The sequence below is a fragment of the Pituophis catenifer genome, unplaced genomic scaffold, assembly GCF_029215685.1.
Source record: "Pituophis catenifer annectens isolate HBS135680 unplaced genomic scaffold, rPitCat1.0.hap2 SCAF_3, whole genome shotgun sequence".
In the NCBI taxonomy this organism is placed as follows: Eukaryota; Metazoa; Chordata; class Lepidosauria; order Squamata; family Colubridae; genus Pituophis; species Pituophis catenifer.
Genome location: NW_027256883.1, coordinates 86,322,186 through 86,342,164, shown reverse-complemented (window position 1 = coordinate 86,342,164; position 19,979 = coordinate 86,322,186). Strand labels below are relative to the sequence as shown.

The window sequence follows — 19,979 nt, the reverse complement described above, 5'->3', positions numbered from 1 at the left end:
GGGCAGTTCAGCAAACACTTGAAGAAGCAGCCATTGTTATGTTGATAATCCATTCTGTGTAATGGATTAGTCACCCTTTATAGGCTGAAGTAGACAATCATAAAAGAAAACAAGCTTTATTTTAAACATGAGCTCCCCTATGGAAATTTTATAAAATTATCCTATGAAGGTAACGAGGAACTTTTCATATAAGTCTCTCTTTCCTGTAGTGACACCTACTGGCAAGTCACCCAAATAACAATGTTCAGCTGTACTATATTAGAGGAGTGCACAACCCCCCCACCCTTTCGGTACAATTTCCCCAAGAAAAGCCCTGTAAAAATTTACCTCAGATTGTACTATAATTGCAATGTGATGATCCCCTCTACCTATATAACATTCACCAATCTGGAAGTAAATCTAACTGAATTCAGTGTTCCAAAGTGTTGTTAAATTAACTGTCGCAATCCAAATAATATTGCTAATTAAGAATTTTGCTTTTACATCATTTATTCAGTTTATATAACTGGAAGGGAATCATATTGCTTATAAACTGGTCTCTTCACACATTCGGGCAGGAATATTGTAATGTCGGTCATCTTCTGTTATAAGGGTTACCATGGGCCAGGTTTCTTCGGGATCATTGGGATAAAGAGTGATGAATTCTTCTGTTTTGTACTTATACAATCGGTAAACCTGGATGGTGTGCTGCAAAGCATAGGCTAGGAGAAACATTTCAACCTAAGAGACGGGAGGGAGAACAAAATCTGATATTATAAAAAGAAAAACATTGAGGCAGTTTTGATTTAATTGAATAAAGATAATGGGTTTCCTCCTCATGTTTTTAGACTGCTGATCTACATAAGAAGCTATACACACAGTGTCAAGCATGCAAAGCTCCACCTTGACCTACTATATGTGCATATAGTTAAGTTTCTGAATGGCCGCAAGAAGAAACCATCTCCTGTATATATGTATCTGAAGTTTCAGTTATTTCAAATTTAGGCGAAGCTAAATAACGTGGTGTCTTCTGCCTATTTTGACTTCAACTCCCATCAGTCTAAGCTAATGATGGCAAACCTTTTAGACACCAAGTGCCCAAACCACGCGTGCATGCCCAAACTGAAAGGTGCATGCACATATGCGCTGACATGCATGCATGCGCGGACATGTGTGCAGACATGCGCATGTACAGCACAGACCTGAAGACCAGCTGGCCGGCGGAAGGTAGGGCTTCCCAATACCGGCAGCGTGGCAGGAGGTAAGATCTTTTTCTTTCGTGAGCTTCTGTTTCGTCATTTGCAGGGAAACAGAAGCTCACGAGGCGCACGTGCCAGCAGAGAGGGCTCTGGGTACCACCTCTGGCACAAGTGCCATAGGTTCACCATCACGGGCCTAAGCAGTACGCTAAAGGAGAAAAGACTGATAATTTTACCCTAACCCATCTGGTAGCTAACAAAGCTACCTACCTTAAATTCTATTAAGACTCTGAACTTCTGAAAGCCAACTCCCCTTTAGTTAACAATCTGACTGGAGACCTTCCCTACAGGGTCTTCTCACCCAGATCTTTGTCCTTCTATAGCTGCAGCTCTGCTTCTTCTTTATAGCTCCTTATGCTGCACTCCACTGCTGCTTTTTGTTAACCTCAAGCTTTTCTTTATCAGGCTTTCAATTCTGTGTGTTGTTTAACTTTTCGTCTTCTCTGGCCAAAGCCCTCAATCATTTTTTAACAAGTGGGAGGCTGCAAGCTCACTGGTCTATTTGTAACTGCCAAGGAATATAATTAGAACACTTTCTCATGGGCTGACCTTTACAATTCCACCTAGTTGTAAATTGCCTAGAATGCAACAATTTGGCTCCCATTCTCATCCACTGGCTCTCACACAATGCATCACTTGGAAGTAAATGCTGCAACGTTTTGTGATATGCAGAACTCAAATAATTTTATAATACATAAAACTATTATTAGTAAACCATACAACATATAAGACAACCAATTCCCACACTTAAAAAAAAAAAAGAACTGCTCTGATATCTCTTATTCAAATAGGCATGAACACACCAGCTGCTGTTCAAACCCTGAATTATGGCTTTGAGGTACTTTTATACAAAGTCAGGCAGATTGACTACACAGAGGGGAAAAAAAGTTAAATGTACTGAACATGCCTGCTCATTTTGTGTTTGTTTTTACTTCCAATCAATCATGCCAATCTATTGGCAAAACAAATTTCATACTCATATTCTGATCCTTTGCTTTCTTTAGAAAATTTACATTGACTTTTAATATAATAAACTAATACTCCTGAAGTAGAAACTTTGCTCCTGTATAAATCTTGACAGTTACAGCTCACACAACAACATGCAAAGTCTCCCCATTACAGGCAAGAGAGAGAGCTTCAGGGGTGTCGTCAGGATTACCACTCTTTAAATGTTTGGTCCTTCCTAACATGAAGGAGCTATTCCTTCAACAAGGCTACAACTAAGATATTTCCAAGCTAATATACTGCATCCAGTACTGCATCCAGTTTTGGTCACCACACTATAAAAAAGATGGTGAGACTCTAGAAAGGGTGCAGAGAAGAGCAATAAAGATGATTAGGGGACTGGAGACTAAAACATATGAAGAATGGTTACAGGCTAGTGAAGAGAAGGATCAGGGGAGACATGATAGCAGTCTTCCAATATTTGAGGGGCTGCCACAGAGAGGAGGGAGGTCAAGCTATTTTCCAAAGCACCTGTAGGCAAGACAAGAAATAATGGATGGAAACTGAACAAGGAGAGATTTAATTTGGAAATAAGGATAAATTTTCTGACAGTAAGAACAATCTACCAGTGGAACAGTTTGCCTTTGGAAGTTGTGGGAGCTTCATCACTTGAGACTTTCAAGAAGAGATTGGACTGCCATTTGTCAGAAATGGTGTAGGGTCTCCTACTTGGGCGGGGGGTTGGAGTAGATGATAGATGAAGTAGGTCCCTTCCAACTCTCTTCTACAGTTTAATCTCTGTAAGGATTTGTGATGATTTGTATTATTGACTTGTAACCAGCATACCACCCATGTCAATGGGTTTGCAATATATGCAGAAAGATCTTTATTGGCCCATTTAAGTGCAGAAATCTGTGCCAGGCAGTTTTCTTTGTTCTGGTACTCAATGCTATAAGCCTTTGGATAATTTTTTTATCTCTAATCCCAAGAGGGATTTCAACAAGTTATCATCTTGTTACAAGTACCGGTCCCCCCCCCCCCCCCCATGAAGTCACCAAGAGATTTACAGCAGTATGCTGACTCTGTACCATGCAAACACCATATAAATTAGAACCACACTGTGCAGGTTCTAAAATGTCTGATACAATGGACTGCATGGGGACTAGAAACTGAGCCTACTGAAACAAAGACTCAGAGAATGTGCAATTCCTGAATCTTAATGTTGAATTTGTTCTGGAATAAAAGATATCTAATTTGCAGACTACTCCTAGAACACCTTGCTCCAAGGGATCCAAGTGGTTGTGATGATACTAACACCTTTTACAACACTGAACGTATATGCTACCTATTGTCATTCCCCCCCAAAAAATCACTTAGTTGCTGCAATGACTCTGACACCATAATGTCACATCTTGATTGCTATTTTGTGCTCTGTGAGGGGCTGCCTGCATGTACGGTGTGAAAATAGGAACAAAAACTACATTCAACTTGAAGACTGCTGTTCTGTGCACATGGTCACCTTGAATACTGCAGTGGATAGAACTGCACTGCAGTCAATTTGCTACGACGTGTAAACTTTTGGTATGAAGTTACAAGGTCTTATCTTGGTATACGTTTCATACTTGGAAGCTATTCTGTGGTGCTTATTCTCTGGAAGAGCATCCCAACAGAATTACACCATAAGCCAATCTTGTTCTAGTTCAGATGTATGCAGAAGACGCTTCTATTCACTCAGCATTTGATTATATTACTCCTGGCCATTATCATATTCCTTCAGCTTAGATTTATGTTGTATTAATAGTGCTTTTAAACATTGATCCAGAAATCAGATCACAGGCTAATCCGATAGAGATTCCAAATCCATCTGGCTAAACTGCTAAGTTTGAACTGAATCATCAAATCAAATGTATACGAAATTATTCAGTGACCTGGACGCACTCTTAGACATATGCTTTTTCTGAATGGAATTGAACTAATTATTTGAATTTAATTAGAAGTGATCTCTCCTGAATACAGTCTAGAAATATTTTACAGATAGGTGGCATTATTTGGTATTTATATAACATTTCCCCCCTCTTATCGGACAGAATGGAGAAAAGGCAGATGTTTATAGCATAGTCAAGAGGTTATCACATGAACTAAGCCAATGGCTGTACCAATTTTTGGCAGCTCTTTAGTTTGGACTCTGGTGGTGATCAGGCCCCTCTTGGGTTCTGTTAAATTATTGTCGGCCTCATTAGCTAAACCAGACAGGAATCACCACCAGATGAGCTAATTCCGCTTTATCATAAAGCTACATTGACATAATCTGGTAAACCTGAAAGGACAATTCTCCTTTACAGCCTGAAAAATTTTGTGTGTGTGTGTGCGTGTGCATCTTCTGAGCCTTGCCCTACCCACTATCCATCTGCAGACTATGCTATCTTTTATCTGTCTGTTCCCTTGGGATGGCTTTTCATCCATTCTCCCAAGGTCTTTCCCAGATTCTGTTACAGCTATTGACTGTACTGGATTAATCTTTAACATTATAGTAGGTATTAAATATTCAATCCATAAATGCAAGAATTGTGCTTACCTGTTCAAGGCCTCCTGTGTGACCAAGTTGATTCAAGTGGTTTTCCATTAATTGGGAAGGATTGCTAGATGTGTCTCGAGCAAACAAAAGCCAAGAGAACACGGGGACCTCTTTGCCCTTCTCACTGTCTTCATACAATTGAATGGCAGTGCTCAGCATAAGAAACTTTACTGCTTCATAGAGTTTGTATTCTTCTTCTTCACTTCTGAAAAGCTCATCACAGGCTGCTTGCCTCTCTACAAAGGTCTTTATGTCACTCATATTTTTCCACTACAACAGGAAATGAACAGTGACTAAGATAACTGGGATGAAAAGATGCTCCTAGTAAAAGTGAGACCCTTCAGCACAACCTTGTTTTAAAGCCCATCAACTAATTAATCTTTCTTTAATCAATTGATACCCTTGAATATTCTCTGAATATGCGGCAGATGAATTCATTTCCGACCCATTAAGTAAGCTATTTAAAATGTCCAAACAGAGGAGAAAAGTGGGGGGAGAGGGGGGAACCCTTCTAATTGCAATTTATCCTTCTCCAATTATTGTGAATTGTTCATGATCAACTATAACTACTTTATGAAATATATCTCTTATTTAAAAAGGCAAGTACCTAATATATTGATAAGAAACTCCATATTGTTAATGACAGCTTGACCTATCATGATGAAATGCAGAAATATGTGTTGCAAAAATTATTTAACATTTAAATTGTCTGTGCAACACATAATGAGATTGATTTCTAAGCAGTTTTTATGCAGATCTATTTTTATTTTTATACATTAACATTATTCACTTTTTTCAAAATGTTTTTCAAGATACTTTCAAAATAAAATTTCAATTGGATACGCATCAGTAAATGTGCAACAGAAAATCCAGTCTTGACATTATTTAATAGATTTATATCTCCACCTTTTCAAAGCATACCTGTGCAACAGTGTTAAATTTAAAACAAGGGAATCTTATGCTAACAATGAAATGCATGCAAGAAATGTTTGTCAAAGCTAAGATTCTCTTGTTTTAAATATCAAAACAAGGAGTTTTAAATTAGCATTCTGAATTATATTTCACTTTGAAGGATGTTCTTCTCTTTCAATATATTCCATCATTTGTCAGCAATGCCCAACTACATTTAACCCAGGATAAAATTGTTAGGTTCTGTACAAAACAATATACGAATGTGGATTTGTAATCAAAAGTGTGATATTTAACGAATGGGAGATCGTTTCAACCTTTCATTACACTGTTAGTGACTTTTGGTGACCTTTCTTGAACACAAGGAACTTAAACTAGATTTCATTATAAAAAATCTGCCCTAGGATTCATCAATATGTCCAATCTGTGGCACAAGTTCAGATATTTTTCAAGACACACCTATTTCTGCTCAGCAATACAAGAGTGGCTGTAGGATCTTCCAAAATTACTTGTACAATGACCATGATAAATAAGGAATAATCACCAGTACTTTCTGCATTTCATCTCTCTGACAATCCTGCCCTTAATAATGTACTTACTGTAGATTTATTAATCCAGAAAAAGACCAAGTTTACTAGGATGAAATGCAATAATAAACTTGTTTGTCTTTAAGGTGCTACAAAATTCTGATTTTATTGCTAACTAAATTCATATTTGGAAGAGGATCTAAACAACCATGTAACAAATAAAGGGCCGCCCAATTATGTTCAATACATAATATAATTAATTATAATCCAGTTAATTAACTATGGAACTAGTTAATTCCCACATGCTTTACTTTTTATATATTTTGAAATCAGGTTGTATAGACAAGACTGCTAACGTGCAACTACTTTATTTTCATACATCATTTCTCATACCTTTCTTTTTAGTAACATCAAACAATCTTTAATTTCATCCATCAGGCTTTCCATTTTACTTGGCCATGTGTGCCTCAGTCGCCACTGAGTGATCCATTCATATCTGACCACCAGCTTCTCTGGTAACTAAAAGGTTCCGATATTAAATATTAACATGTGTTAGAAAGTTGAAAAAATGATTAAGTATCACATTTTTAATTAAGTTTCTTATTCCCAAAAGCCTAAAGCTATTTAATAAGCCATCTAAAGATTTTTTTAATGCATAAATATTCCAATAAACATCTATGGCTGATGAACAGAACTCCAAATGATATTAAGTCTGCCTATGAAATAAAGTGGTTGAATCTGAGGCCTACCGATATCAGGTCTTCTTTCTGTAGCCACTGAGGAAGGTGACAAGCTTGGCTGAGTGCTTGAAATAGTGTCGCCCGGAGAGCACAGTAATTATCTCCTCGCACTCTTCTTATTGAAATAAATTTATGTGAAACAGCTTCATAGCCCTGTATTAAAAATAAAAGTCATAATCGGATAGAGGGGATCCTAACTCAACACAATATTGGAGTTGTAGAGTTCTAAGCCAATCCTCAACATTTGCCAGAAGTTAATAATCACCCATTAGCCTACAACTGCTAACTTGTTGCTGAATATATGCACTATGACTATATCATCCATAGTAGTCCCAAATGTCAAGTTTGGACACCCGAAATAACATAAAATAAAATAAATATTTAGAACTTGGTTGAAATCTTGTGAGATTTGGCAATCTACAAAATCTGATTGAATTGTAGACATTTGCATCATTATCATCACACAAATTCAAATCCTGGCACATCCTGAAAAGACTATTACTAACGATACAGCTTCATTTATGCAATCATAAACAATAATCTAATTCCCAGTTTAGACTACTGGAAATGAAGCCGGAGAGGCCTTAGAATCACATCTTCCCCTCCTACTTCAACTTTTCTTTTTGCATGTGAAGAGAAGATAATGACACGTTTTTTAACCACATGAATTTAAAGAATCTGAGCTTTGCTCTAACCTTTAAACAAGCCAAGATAAAGCAGCAATTTGATATCAATTCAAGTTGGTAACAATTTAAACATCCTGGGGGAGAAATCTTGTTATGACAAAAACTTTGGGAAGGGATGGTGAGTGAGCTATGCTAAGGAAGAAGATGAGGCAGTAAATAAGCACTTCTGATCAGAGATGTTTGCCTGATGCAGCAAGACTCTTTTTCTATTCCTGTATCTTTTTTTTAATCCCATCTTTATTATTTTTTATAAATAATTCAAGGCAGTGAACATACTCAATACTCTTCCCACCTCCTATTTTGCCTGCAACAACCCCTCTGAGGTGAGTTAGGCTAAGAGAGAGTGACTGGCTCAAAGTCACCCAGCCGGTTCTCATACCTAAATGAGATTAGAACTCACAATCTTCTGGTTTCTAGCCTGGTGCCTTCACCACTAGACCAAATTGGCTCTCATACTTATTTTATTTGAACAATTGCTCTATAGCTAACTTGCATAATTGGTCTACATCAGTGTTTTACTGAATTCTGGGAGCTGAAATTGGCATATCCTAATGTTGCCAAATTTGATAAACATTGCTCTACATTTTGCCTATCCACTTCAAGTAGAATTACATTTGCTAAAAAAAAAAATCCCCACCCACTTCGAAAACTGGAAACCCCAGAGTTGTCTTTTTACATATTAAAAACAAGAATTGATCCTCAGCTATTATGTGAATCAAAACTGGTACAATTCTTTATGATGCATTAACAATTTCCTGTCTTTTTCAATCTGCAAGATTCTTAAGACACCCAGGCCAAGATCATGCCTGGATTATTTGCAGGGCCACTTATCTGCAGTTGTGTCTGCCTGTCCCACAAGATCTGGAAGAGTGGCTATGCTTCAAATTACCTCTTTAAAACCATGTCATCTGTCACTGCACCTGGAATAGCATCCCTGCCCTAAGATTTGGATGGACGTGTGCCTGTTGGCTTCTGCAAGGCTTTAAATTGCCCCCCCCCCGAGCATTGGGACAGAATTTTGGATAAACCCGTCTAAAAAAATGTTTTTGTTTTTTGTAACTTTAAGTCAGTTTTTGACTCCTGGCAACTGCTGGTTCTACCTGATTTGGGTGAACCGGTAGCAGTGGCGGGAGGCTCTGCCCACCTGCCAGACATCATCACGGACGCTCTGTGCAGACATGGCAAGCGCACTCACATTTGCGAACCGGTAGCAAAAGTAAGTGAATCCCACTACTGCCCTGCAGGTTTTTTTATTTTGGTAAGATTACACAAGTTGTTTACCATTGTCTGTTTCCTAGGGATGAGACAGAGTGATTGGCCCAAGATCACCCAGCTGGCTTTGTGCCTCAGGCAGTACTAGAACTCACAGACTTCTAATAGGTTTCTAGTCTGGTACCTTAACCGCTATATTAAACTCTCTCTCCTGAAAAATGCTTTGGCCTCAATTTACGTCGTTTTATGTACTGCTTTCATGGTTTTTATGTTCATGCTCTATCTTTTTCTTTTATGTTCATTCTCTATCTTTCTTTTCAGATCACCAGAGATGCAATTTTAAAATCAGGTGGCTACATAAAATAAATAATGCCTTATAACTCATCTGATCAGTGAAATTTGTCCTTCAAGTCTGAACAGACTTGAAGGTACAGTGATAATGCACCCTGTTATTAACACAGCTGCCTGCAATTTCTGCTGGTTCGAATCTCTCCAAGGCTCAAGGTTGACTCAGCCTTCCATCCTTTCTAAGGTAGGTGAAATGAGGACCCAGTTTGTGGGGGCAATAAGCTGACTTTGTATAAAAATATACAAAAGAATGAAGGCTATTGCTTAACGCATTGTAAGCCGCCCTGAGTCTCCGGAGAAGGGCGGCATATAAATCAAATTAAAAAAAAAAAAAAGGAATCCAATCACAACCGTATCTTTTGCAAACATAAGCCACACTGAAACTTCACAATGAGAAGAGCTGGGTGCACCTTGAACTATCTGCATGCAATAATTCCTACACCGCATCTTTGTACAAAATAACCATATAAATTAGATTAAATCTAAATTAAAGGCCAGATCTTTTACAACTTCCAAACATAAACTTTATTTTTCAATCTTGCAATTTACCCAAAATGCAAAGAGCAATTTACCCATGGTAAACAATTTATATACTCTGTCTTTTTTGTAAATATTAATAATTGAGGTTTCATTAATATATGTCTATATTTATTACTATGTTTTCAAGAAAAGAACAATCTGGATTTAGATCCGGAAAAGAGAAATTCCCTACACAGAGAAACAGGAGAACAGACCTTCCGAATACATTCAGCATGGGATGTGTTTCCCCGCCACTCTTCTTGGCAATAATCCATGATATCTACTTCAGGTTCAATACTTAGCTTATTTTCTAGAAAATCTGAATTTAATGAAAACAAGAAAATTACGTTTAAGTTAAACATCAGAAAACTCTACTCCACATTTCTTTCAAATGTAATTTCCACCTGCAGATGGAGATAGCCATCGGCTTTTCCATCGGTTGCAGATTCCCTGTATCTGGAATGTTTGAGCCTCCTTGGAATAAAATACATACACTTTTCATCTGTCAAATATAATGTCTTCTAAGTGTTCCCATTTATTTGCTAGTATAAGCGTGTTTCTTGCATACAGATGCAACAAATATAGAAAAAATATATTTGATAGTGCATGCACCAAAAACGGTGTCATGATAATAATCCAGAGTCTGTTTTTAAAAATTTCAATTTCAATATTACTCACTTAAATATTGCAATGTTTTATGTACATGTAGGCATACATACTTTTGCAGCAAGAGTACTATTTGGAACTGGGTGCTATGAATGGCAGTTGTGCAGATCTTTGAAAAAGTGCTTTCTCGGTATTGAAGATTTGCATGAAATACCTCTTTGAAACAGCCTTGCAAAGTGGTCATTTTAAAACAGTATTAAATATATATGGTGTAGTAAAGTCATAGACAATATAAATTAAATAAAATGTTGGAATTGATTGTTTTCTTCTAAACATTTTTTTACAAGTTTGACACAACGAGTAATTATTATATTATTTATTCCATTGTGGAATTCAATTTGTTTGGCCTTTATTATGTAATTTTAGCCTTTATTCCAAATTTTTATTTTGTAAGATGCTCTGAGGAAAAACATTGATTTTTGAAGGGTAGCATAATCTACCAATTTTTTTTTTAAATCAACGTGCTAGGTGTTGATTTATGCATGAGCCAGCGTAGGCCTTACACCATAAAGAAATAGCTTTGAAATGTACCTGAAGCATCTGTCCCAATCTCAAGTAACACTTTCTCTCTCTCTATTTCATCCGCATCACGGTACAGGTCCTCCTCACTGCAACAACATTGATATACACTTCACGTAACAGGAAAGACTGAATTCATAGAGATATCTTTCTCAGCAAGAGGAGCTAGGCAGCTTTTCCCAGGCAATAGTTGTCAATTAAGGTGGTCGGTGCTGCAAAACTGATTTGGAAGAAAGGCTTCAGAACTCATGCAGCACCCCCTCTTCTGCCCATTAAAGCAACTGAATCATTTTTCAAGCTTCTGCCCAAACTTGGAAACAAAAAAGAGACGACTTGGGTGACAATTAAAGGAGACCTATCTTTTTTTTTTCAGGCATATGTATAATTTGGAGTTCTTCTAGTGTATTGAAGAATTTTTCCCCAATCCCATCATTTAAATCCATGTGTAACGAGTATTAGGACAATACATACTTTGAAATCTATTCAGAAGTGCTTTGGAATGTGCATAAATGCAGCACCTCTCTTATCAATATGATATATGTATACATCCAAACTAAACTGTGTTGTTTTTCTGAGTCATACATGTGTGAGTTTGTGGGTATATGCATATTTTTTTTTATCATGTTCATATAGTATATATTGGAGGTGGTTATCCTTTGAGAGCTGAATGCAATGAAATCTCATTTTAATGTATGCTGATTAGTGTACATTTAAAGTGACAATAAAGTTATTCTATTCTATTCTATTCTATTCTATTCTATTCTATTCTATTCTATTCTATTCTCAATTAAATTAGCAATCTCATTTTTCAACTGCTTATGAATTATACGTACGTACGTACGTACGTACGTACGTATGTATGTATGTATGTATGTATGTATGTATGTGCGTGCATTGAAAAAGGGAGGGGGGAACTCCTTAAACACATTACAAGTACTCCAAATTATATATCCTCAAAAGGAAATAATTTGAAGACATACCTTTACTCCTTTGGACTATAAAAACTCTAACAGATTGTTGCCTCCCAGATTAGAATGCATTTTGCTGGTGATTGCAAAACCTTAAAGGGGAATTAAAATTAGATTTTATGAAGAAAGCAGCTAATATTCCACCAAATACATACATAAATATAATAATGTTGCCCTAGTAACCTTTTGGCACAATAAAATGCCTTCCATTTAAGGCATCGGGAGGAAAATCATTTTGCATTTAACTTTAATATAACCTCAAAATCAATACAATCAGAGCATTGGCACCTCTATAGTATATTTGGAAAAGCACAGAAAAAGCACCATCCTGGAAAGAAAAAGAAAAGGAAGCCCTAAAGTTCCACTTTTAGGGTATTTGATTGTGCCCTATATTGGATGTTCAGTTTCAGAACTGAACTTCAAATGAATCCTTTACTCCCAATCAATTAAGATAAGAATACATGATATTCTGAATGCAGAATCCAAAAAAACATATTTGTGCATCTGAAAAGTTTTAATGGAATATTGCATAAAATATTTTCCAATTTTTACTTTTGGTGATAGTCCTTTTAAATATATCAGATGAAGAAAAAAAAACATTTTTATTTAGTTCAAAGGAAGTTACAGGAAGATTAATTTTCCTACAAGTAGATTTATGGTATTTTGGATGTTACTCTTGCAATGCTGTGTCATTTTAAATCAGTAGTTCTTAAACTGTACCACCTTATTACTCCTTATGTGATCAGCCCACAAGAAAAGAAAAGAAAAGAAAAGACTGTGTTTTATACAAGCATCTCGGCAGTGTCAGTCCCAAACTGGATCCTTGACTCACAAACAATAACAAATTGCATCCTTAACCCCAGTTTAATAACCATTGTTTTAAATGAAACTTTCCCAGCCTGCTAGAAGATAGAATAACTCCAATAAATTTTAGTTAGCGTATCAACTTGATATGAAGCTTAAAAATAACTTGGATCTAGGCAGGTAGGTTATAAATGAATACTGAGAGTAATAATTCGAATATTGTTGTAATGACCCACAACAGTGGAGTGACATTGGTATTTTTCTAACCTTCCTCTAAGCTCTCTAACTCTTATGCAGGAAAACCAATTTTATTTTTGTTGCATCAAGCTGCTGCACAAACTCTTGCATAGCTTCCCAAGTTATATGGAGGTCTAACATGCCTGTATTACAAAAAATAATAATAATAATCTTCCATAGTTCTCAAATAATACTCTCTAAATTCTGAGAGATGTATCTCTGAATCCAATCCTGCTTCACTTCCTCCTCCACCTCAAAAAAGTTAATTTAGCTATTTTCAAAGGGAAAAAAAACAGTAACAACAGTCAACTTGGTGTCAAAGTGTTACCATGTGCATCAGATAGTAAAATGAACATAGAATTACTTACAGGAGTCTAATGAGCAAACTGCAAGGATGCTCAAGGGTAGGCGCATCATCACCATCAAAATGCATGCTAAGTCATCCCACTGGGCAGGAGAAGACAGCAATCTGTGATTTTTAAAGACTTGAAAAACAAAAGTAGCTTTTAGGTTTCACAGGCTGATACTCCACTTCTTTGTCTAAAAGCCTAAACGCCTAAGGTGCACCTGTGCTCCTTTTATCAGCTGTTGACTTCAGTGTTCACCAGTCTAGCATCCTCCCATCCACTTTGATTTTCACTGGAAATTTCAAAAGTTGCAGTCTAATGTATTCAGACTGTTTTTGACAATTTTGATTAGCCAGTTGTGAAGTACACCAATGGCAGGATGCTAGTTGCCAAATGCCTAAACAGCAAATACATGCCTGCAGGGACACTGTGCCAGGTCATATAAGCAAGGATTGATCATAAAATTACATTTTCAATGCAGCATAACCTCAAATGGTTGCTAAACAAGATGGCTGATAATGTGTATTTAGAGATGTGTGTTTATATCTCTGAATACACATTGCCAACCATCTCGTTTAGCAACCACTTGAAGTTATGATGCATTAAAAATGTAACTTTATGATCAATCCTTGCATACACACACACACACACACACACACACACACACACACACACATATGGCAGTTTGATGAAGGGAACTCTCAGATATAATGTTAGATCAACTCTAAGTATAAGAACAGTGTAAAGAACAGCAAAATATAGTTTTCTTTTGGCAATAGTTAATTCTTGATGATCTTTAGTAAATTGAACATTAGAGAAAACAGATTATACAATAAGTTACACATATCACTATTGCAGAAATTTTGGCCACAACTGTTCGTGGAGGCTTCACAATGTCTTACATTTCTTTATTTTTGTAGTAATGGCTTTGAGAACTTTTGTATTATGGCTCAACATTTTGGATTAAGACCAAAACAAAAACAACCCACCAGGGTGTTATACCACAAATCTTTACCATAAAGTGACTTCCTCATCCTATATAGCTTTACCAGTCATTAAAATACTAGTAATTACTGAAAGATCAAAAAGAATTAGAATGCCAAATAGGCAGACTTACTTAAAATGGTTTTTCCCCCCCAAATCTAATCCCAACATAGAGAAATTCAATGAAAGGAAACAAAATTAGACAAATCTAAACCAATTTTAGATTTAAAAACCAGGCTTCAAAGGAGTTAGAACTGCAAGTTAAGAAATAAATACACTTAATAATGGTCTTAAGTCTTAAATATAATGGGATGTAGAAAGAATTTATGCAAGAAAGTGGAGTCAGCAGTTCATGTTTCTTTTTTGTAAAACAGGCTGCAGGCAGCCAACTTTTTGATCTTACCATCATATAAACCACTACAATACTTCATGCATATATTAAGCACCTGGAAAACCTCCTTTAACTAAATCACAAACTTTGAAAAATACGTTCACAACAAAACTGATAGCAGGAACTCACAAGTCTACAGAGAACTCCATTGGGCAAGGGACGATTGATGCAGACAGTTCTTTCCTTTTGAGATAATTCTCTTGATGGACTACAGATGATTTCAAGACATCGGCTTGACCCCTCTGCAAGTGACATGCACTATCTTCATTGGCACTTAATTTGTGGCTGATGCTTGTGCTTGACATTTTATCACAAGGAGGGCCTTTTTCTTTTTTGCCTTTAGAAAACGATAGACTAAAAAACCCTTTTCTCCGTTTCTCTTCAGTGATAACTGGAGGCTCTGATGCCTTCCTTGCCTTTGGCTGTGTCATCCCAGGGCTATGAGAAAAATAGGCATATATGTATGTGCTGCATTACTTATACAATTAAATTTAAGGCAAATGTTAGGCCTCTGAAGAGAGGTGCTTGGCCAGACCTGACCAACCAAATCCCCCAGGTTAAAAATGTCCAGATACTTCTCAGTTTGTCACTCACTACCTTGTGGCTAATTCCATGCAGGAGGCTTAATGAACACCCATTGTATTGCCAGAAATGACTAAAGGTAGAGACAGAGATATGGCTAGAAAATATTCCATTACAGGAAAGTTTACCATTTTGAAGCTTATATGATGTTTACTTTTCACATGATTATTGTAAGAAAATGGGGAAACTAAAAGTTTATTGCAATTGAATATAATTTGATTGGCCTAGGAACAAACTAGGAACAAATTCAAAGTCTATTATCTAAGATGCCATTCAAGATTTGAAAACTTAATCTTGTTTTTATGAGTTTTAACTTTAAAATCAGTGCATATTTTATCAGCCATTCATATTTCTTAATAAGCAAAGCAGCTTTCTCCAACTTATTGTCCTCAAGTGATATTAAACTACAACTCCCATATGCTCAGCCGGTACAGTCAATGATATGTTGGTTAGAAATTCTGCAAACTGTAGTCTAATACATCTGGACAGGACTAGACTGAAGGAAGGCGGCTATAAAGCAGTAATAAGAATAAGGAACAAAACAATAACAATAAGCTAATCCCGTCATGAAAAAATATTACAAAAGTTTGTTTTCCACATATATTTCCTTCTTTCCTTTGGCTTTCACTTATCCAGAATAATAAAATAGATCCTTCCTGCTGTATTGGGTATCCTACAGCATTTTACTAATCCATGATGATTATGCCAAAAGAAATGCAAACGTGTTTATGGGAGAGCAATTACTGCACAATATTTAATATTGCTATTGAATTTTTATCCTGCCTATCTATCTAACATAAATTCAAGGTGGTGAATGTATCTAATCCTTCAACCTCCTATTTTACCCATAACAACAACCCTGTAAGGCTGAATTGGGCTGAGGGAAAGTGACTGGCCCAAAGTCACCCAGCTGGATCAGCTGCCATTCTATAAATAAGGGATCCAAAGAATTCAGCAGTTAAGTTTATTTAAACCATTCAGATCTGAGATGAGAAGAGAATCTGATAAAAGAAACAGCGAAAAGTATCCCTTCCCATAAACCTTGATTGTTGTTGTTGTTTTGTTTAAAAAAGTGGTCACTATCACAATGTACATTTCCTCCCAAACCAGAATATACTGGGGTTTTTTTTAGCAATACAAGCAGAGCTTGTTCTTTAAAGGTACTATTTCATTTAGCTTACCTTTCTTGGATGGATGGTACCTGGAGGCTACTTAATTTAAATCGCTTAGTATCATCTGTCACCATGGTACTGTGGGGACCAGCATAAACTCGACTCTCTGGATGAGATTTCTGCTTCGTTAGTTTATTCTCATCTTCTATCACAGCAGCTTTTCCATCATCAACTATCTTGCATAACAATTCATCTTTATCTCTGCTCATCTCTAGAGGGTTGGCCCAATGGCTAATAGGAGAAGATCGGCAAAAGAGAGGATTTTAAATAGCTTACAAGAAAGAAAGGGGGGAAAAAACCAACCAGTCATAGATATAGGCACAGTAATGAGTAGAAGGAGTTAACAGGGCTCTGTAAAATAACAACCCTGGAAGTCTTTGGGAAACGTAAGGGAGTCCCAAGCAGAGCAAATAAAGCTACTCTAATGGGAAACTCTAAGTAAGCCCCAAGAGGACCAGGTAAAGGTACTCTAATGGGAAACTCTAAGTAAGCCCCAAGAAGACCAAGTAAAGCTACTCTAATGGGAAACTCTAAGTAAGCCCCAAGAAGACCAAGTAAAGCTACTCTAATGGGAAACTCTAAGTAAGCCCCAAGAAGACCAAGTAAAGCTACTCTAATGGGAAACTCTTTAAGTAAGCCCCAAGAAGACCAAGTAAAGCTACTCTAGTGGGAAACTAAGTAAGCCCCAAGAAGACCAAGTAAAGCTACTCTAGTGGGAAACTAAGTAAGCCCCAAGAAGACCAAGTAAAGCTACTCTAATGGGAAACTCTTTAAGTAAGCCCCAAGAAGACCAAGTAAAGCTACTCTAATGGGAAACTCTAAGTAAGCCCCAAGAAGACCAAGTAAAGTTACTAGTAAGTAAACTACGTTTTATTGAAACCGAGGACCTCGTCGTAAGGACTACGCGAAGAAGGAACGAAAATGGGACTTCAAAAATCAAGATCGGAATTGTTAGCTGTCGCTTGCAAACGTCCCATTAGACGCAACGGGCAGGAAACTTGCAAAAGATCGACGGAAGGGGCTCCGAGACCCCGAATTACTCACACGCCCTTACAGCGCTACCCGAATGGAAAACCGCAGCTTAAGCGGAGCATCTGTAATATTACCTTTTATTGCAGTAAAGTCTCGTATTATCGAACGAGACCAGAAAGGAACGCACGGGCGTTTTGCGGAATTGCTTTTGCTTCCGTATTCTCTGTAGACTGCCGAGGGTAGACATATACGTATCAGAGCTCACTTCCGAGTTCGCTTTGAGTTATCAAGAGAGAATTTACTATGTAGTTCAGAGGTCTTCAAACTTGGCAGCTTTAAGACTTGTGGACTTCAACTCCCAGAATTCTCCAGCCAGCATAGCATAGCATAGCTGGCTAGAGAATTCTGGGCGTTGAAGTCCACAAGTCTTAACGCTGCCAAGTTTGAAGACCCCTGACTTAGACTGATGGGAGTTGAAGTCAAAATAGCCAGAAGACGCCAAGTTATTTAGCCTCGCCTAAATTTGAAATAACTGAAACTTCAGGTACATATATACAGGAGATGGTTCCTTTTTGCGGCCATTCAGAAACTTAACTATATGCACATATAGTGGGTCAAGGTGGAGCCTTGCATGCTGGCTGGAGAATTCTGGGAGTTGAAGTCCACAAGTCTTAAAGCTGCCAAGTTTGAAGACCTCTGAAATTGTAGTTTAAAAAAACAAACAAACCCCAGCCACGAGCATGGCTAAAGTAGGAAGCAGAAAGCGTGTCTTGCAGTTTCCACCACGACGTTGCCAGATATAGATCAGACTGGAATCCTTGATCTTTGCAACAACGTTAAAAAAAAAGAATAAAAGCTTTCCTGCAAATTACAAGGGTCCAATGCACGAACCTCGTGTTTTCCTGGGACCGGAAGAGAATGGCATTGAAACCCACTATTAAACAGTAAATTAGAATTAGAATTAGAATTCTTTATTGGCCAAGTGTGATTGGACACACAAGAAATTTGTCTTTGGTGCATATGCTTTCAGTGTACATAAAAAGAAAAGATACGTACATCAAGAATCATAAGGTACAACACTTAATGATAGTCATAGAGTACAAATAAGCAATCGAATCATACTAGGAAACATCAGTATAAATCGTAAGGATACAGCAACAGCGTTTAAAATACCGGATTTTAGGGTTTCCTTTTCATTGGCGCAACTCCTATTCCCCCCCCCAAGAGAAATACAAGTCAGTTTTTATTTTTATTTTTTTATTTCATTCTACAGTACAGGATGAGGGTTCCTTCTAAAGCGATCCCTTTGCAACTTTCCTCTTTTCGTGGATCTCTAAGATTTCCGCATTCACTGCTACCTCTTGCAACCCTCCTTCTCTGACGTTCTGAGTTGCAGCTGTGCCAGCTGTTCCTGAGCTCTGCTAGGGTCGGATTTTCCCCGATATGAAGGATTTTATTTTATTTTATTTGGATTTTAGGGGGCAGTTGGCACCCTCCCTTTAGCCTTGGATCGCAGCAGCTTTCTAGAGCAGGGCTCTTCAACCTTGGCAACTTTTAAGACTTGTGGACTTCAACTCCCAGAATTCCTCAGCCAGCAAAGCTGGCTGAGGAATTCTGGGAGTTGAAGTCCACAAGTCTTAAAAGTTTTTTTTTTTGTTCTTTTTTTACATGGGATTTTAAAAATATATTTATTTAATTTTTTTATTTTGTTGAGTACATATTAGATAATATATATAAGTATAAGCATGAATTGAATACATAAAATGAATACAATTAAAGTTATTAATTAATTAATTAAATGAGCTAAAGGAATACAATTAAAGTTGCCAAGGTTGGAGAACCCTGTTCTAGAGACTGAGTCGGATAGGAACTTCATTTGGAAAGGCGGCTCCTAGCTGAGCGCTAGGAAGCTTTGCCCTTTTCCTGGCAAAACTCTACCTGCCTCCTGGAATCCATTGCTTGACCTCATGGGCGGAACCCACGCGAGGCTTAGGAAATATCAATGTTCTCTCTAAGTGCAATTACCATGCCAGTATCACTACTGCAATAGATGAAAAGCTTCTTCTTCTTCTTTTTTTAAGGAAAGCTAGGAAGAAGGTTCCCTTCCTATACTGTCTCATGGAGGATTAGAAAGGGATGGGCAAAGAAGGCCAGGAATGTAAACCATGGGTGCTATTCAGCAGGTTCTGGACAACCTGTAGCGGAAATTTTGAGTAGTTCGGAGAACCGGCAAATACCACCTCTAGCTGGCCCCAGAGTGGGGTGAGAATGGAGATTTTGCAATATCCTAACCCCAGGAGTGGGGTGGGAATGGAGACTTTGCAGTATCCTTCCCCTGCCACGCCCACCAAACCACACCACACCCACCAAGCCATGCCCACAGAACCAGCAGTAAAAAAATTTGAATTCCACCACTGATATAAACCAAGAGTATAAAACTCCCAGCAAAGTCACCCAAGATGTCAAGGCCATCTTGCTTCGCTAAAGGGAGCTTAGCTACAGGGAGATGGCAATAGTGTTTTGGGGCGGGGGGGGGAAACTGTTGGAGGTGGAGAATCATTTAGCGAAAAGGCAAAGGCATCAATTCGTTCTGGGTGGCAAGAAAGGATGCAAACCACTCTTGTATTTTACCAAGAAA

General features: G+C 37.5%; 1 protein-coding gene across 1 annotated transcript; it reads right to left on the bottom strand.

Moving 5' to 3' along the window:
• Positions 1–471: 471 nt before the first annotated feature.
• On the bottom strand, positions 472–17,561 carry OTULIN (OTU deubiquitinase with linear linkage specificity). Its single transcript, XM_070942589.1, has 9 exons — positions 17,476–17,561; positions 16,379–16,600; positions 14,745–15,053; positions 10,897–10,973; positions 9,915–10,018; positions 6,944–7,087; positions 6,588–6,713; positions 4,759–5,028; positions 472–720 (listed from the first exon to the last, which is right to left on the bottom strand). The coding sequence occupies exons 2-9, from the start codon at positions 16,576–16,578 to the stop codon at positions 526–528; spliced, it is 1,425 nt and encodes a 474-aa protein (XP_070798690.1). The 5' UTR covers positions 16,579–16,600; positions 17,476–17,561; the 3' UTR covers positions 472–525.
• Positions 17,562–19,979: the final 2,418 nt, after the last annotated feature.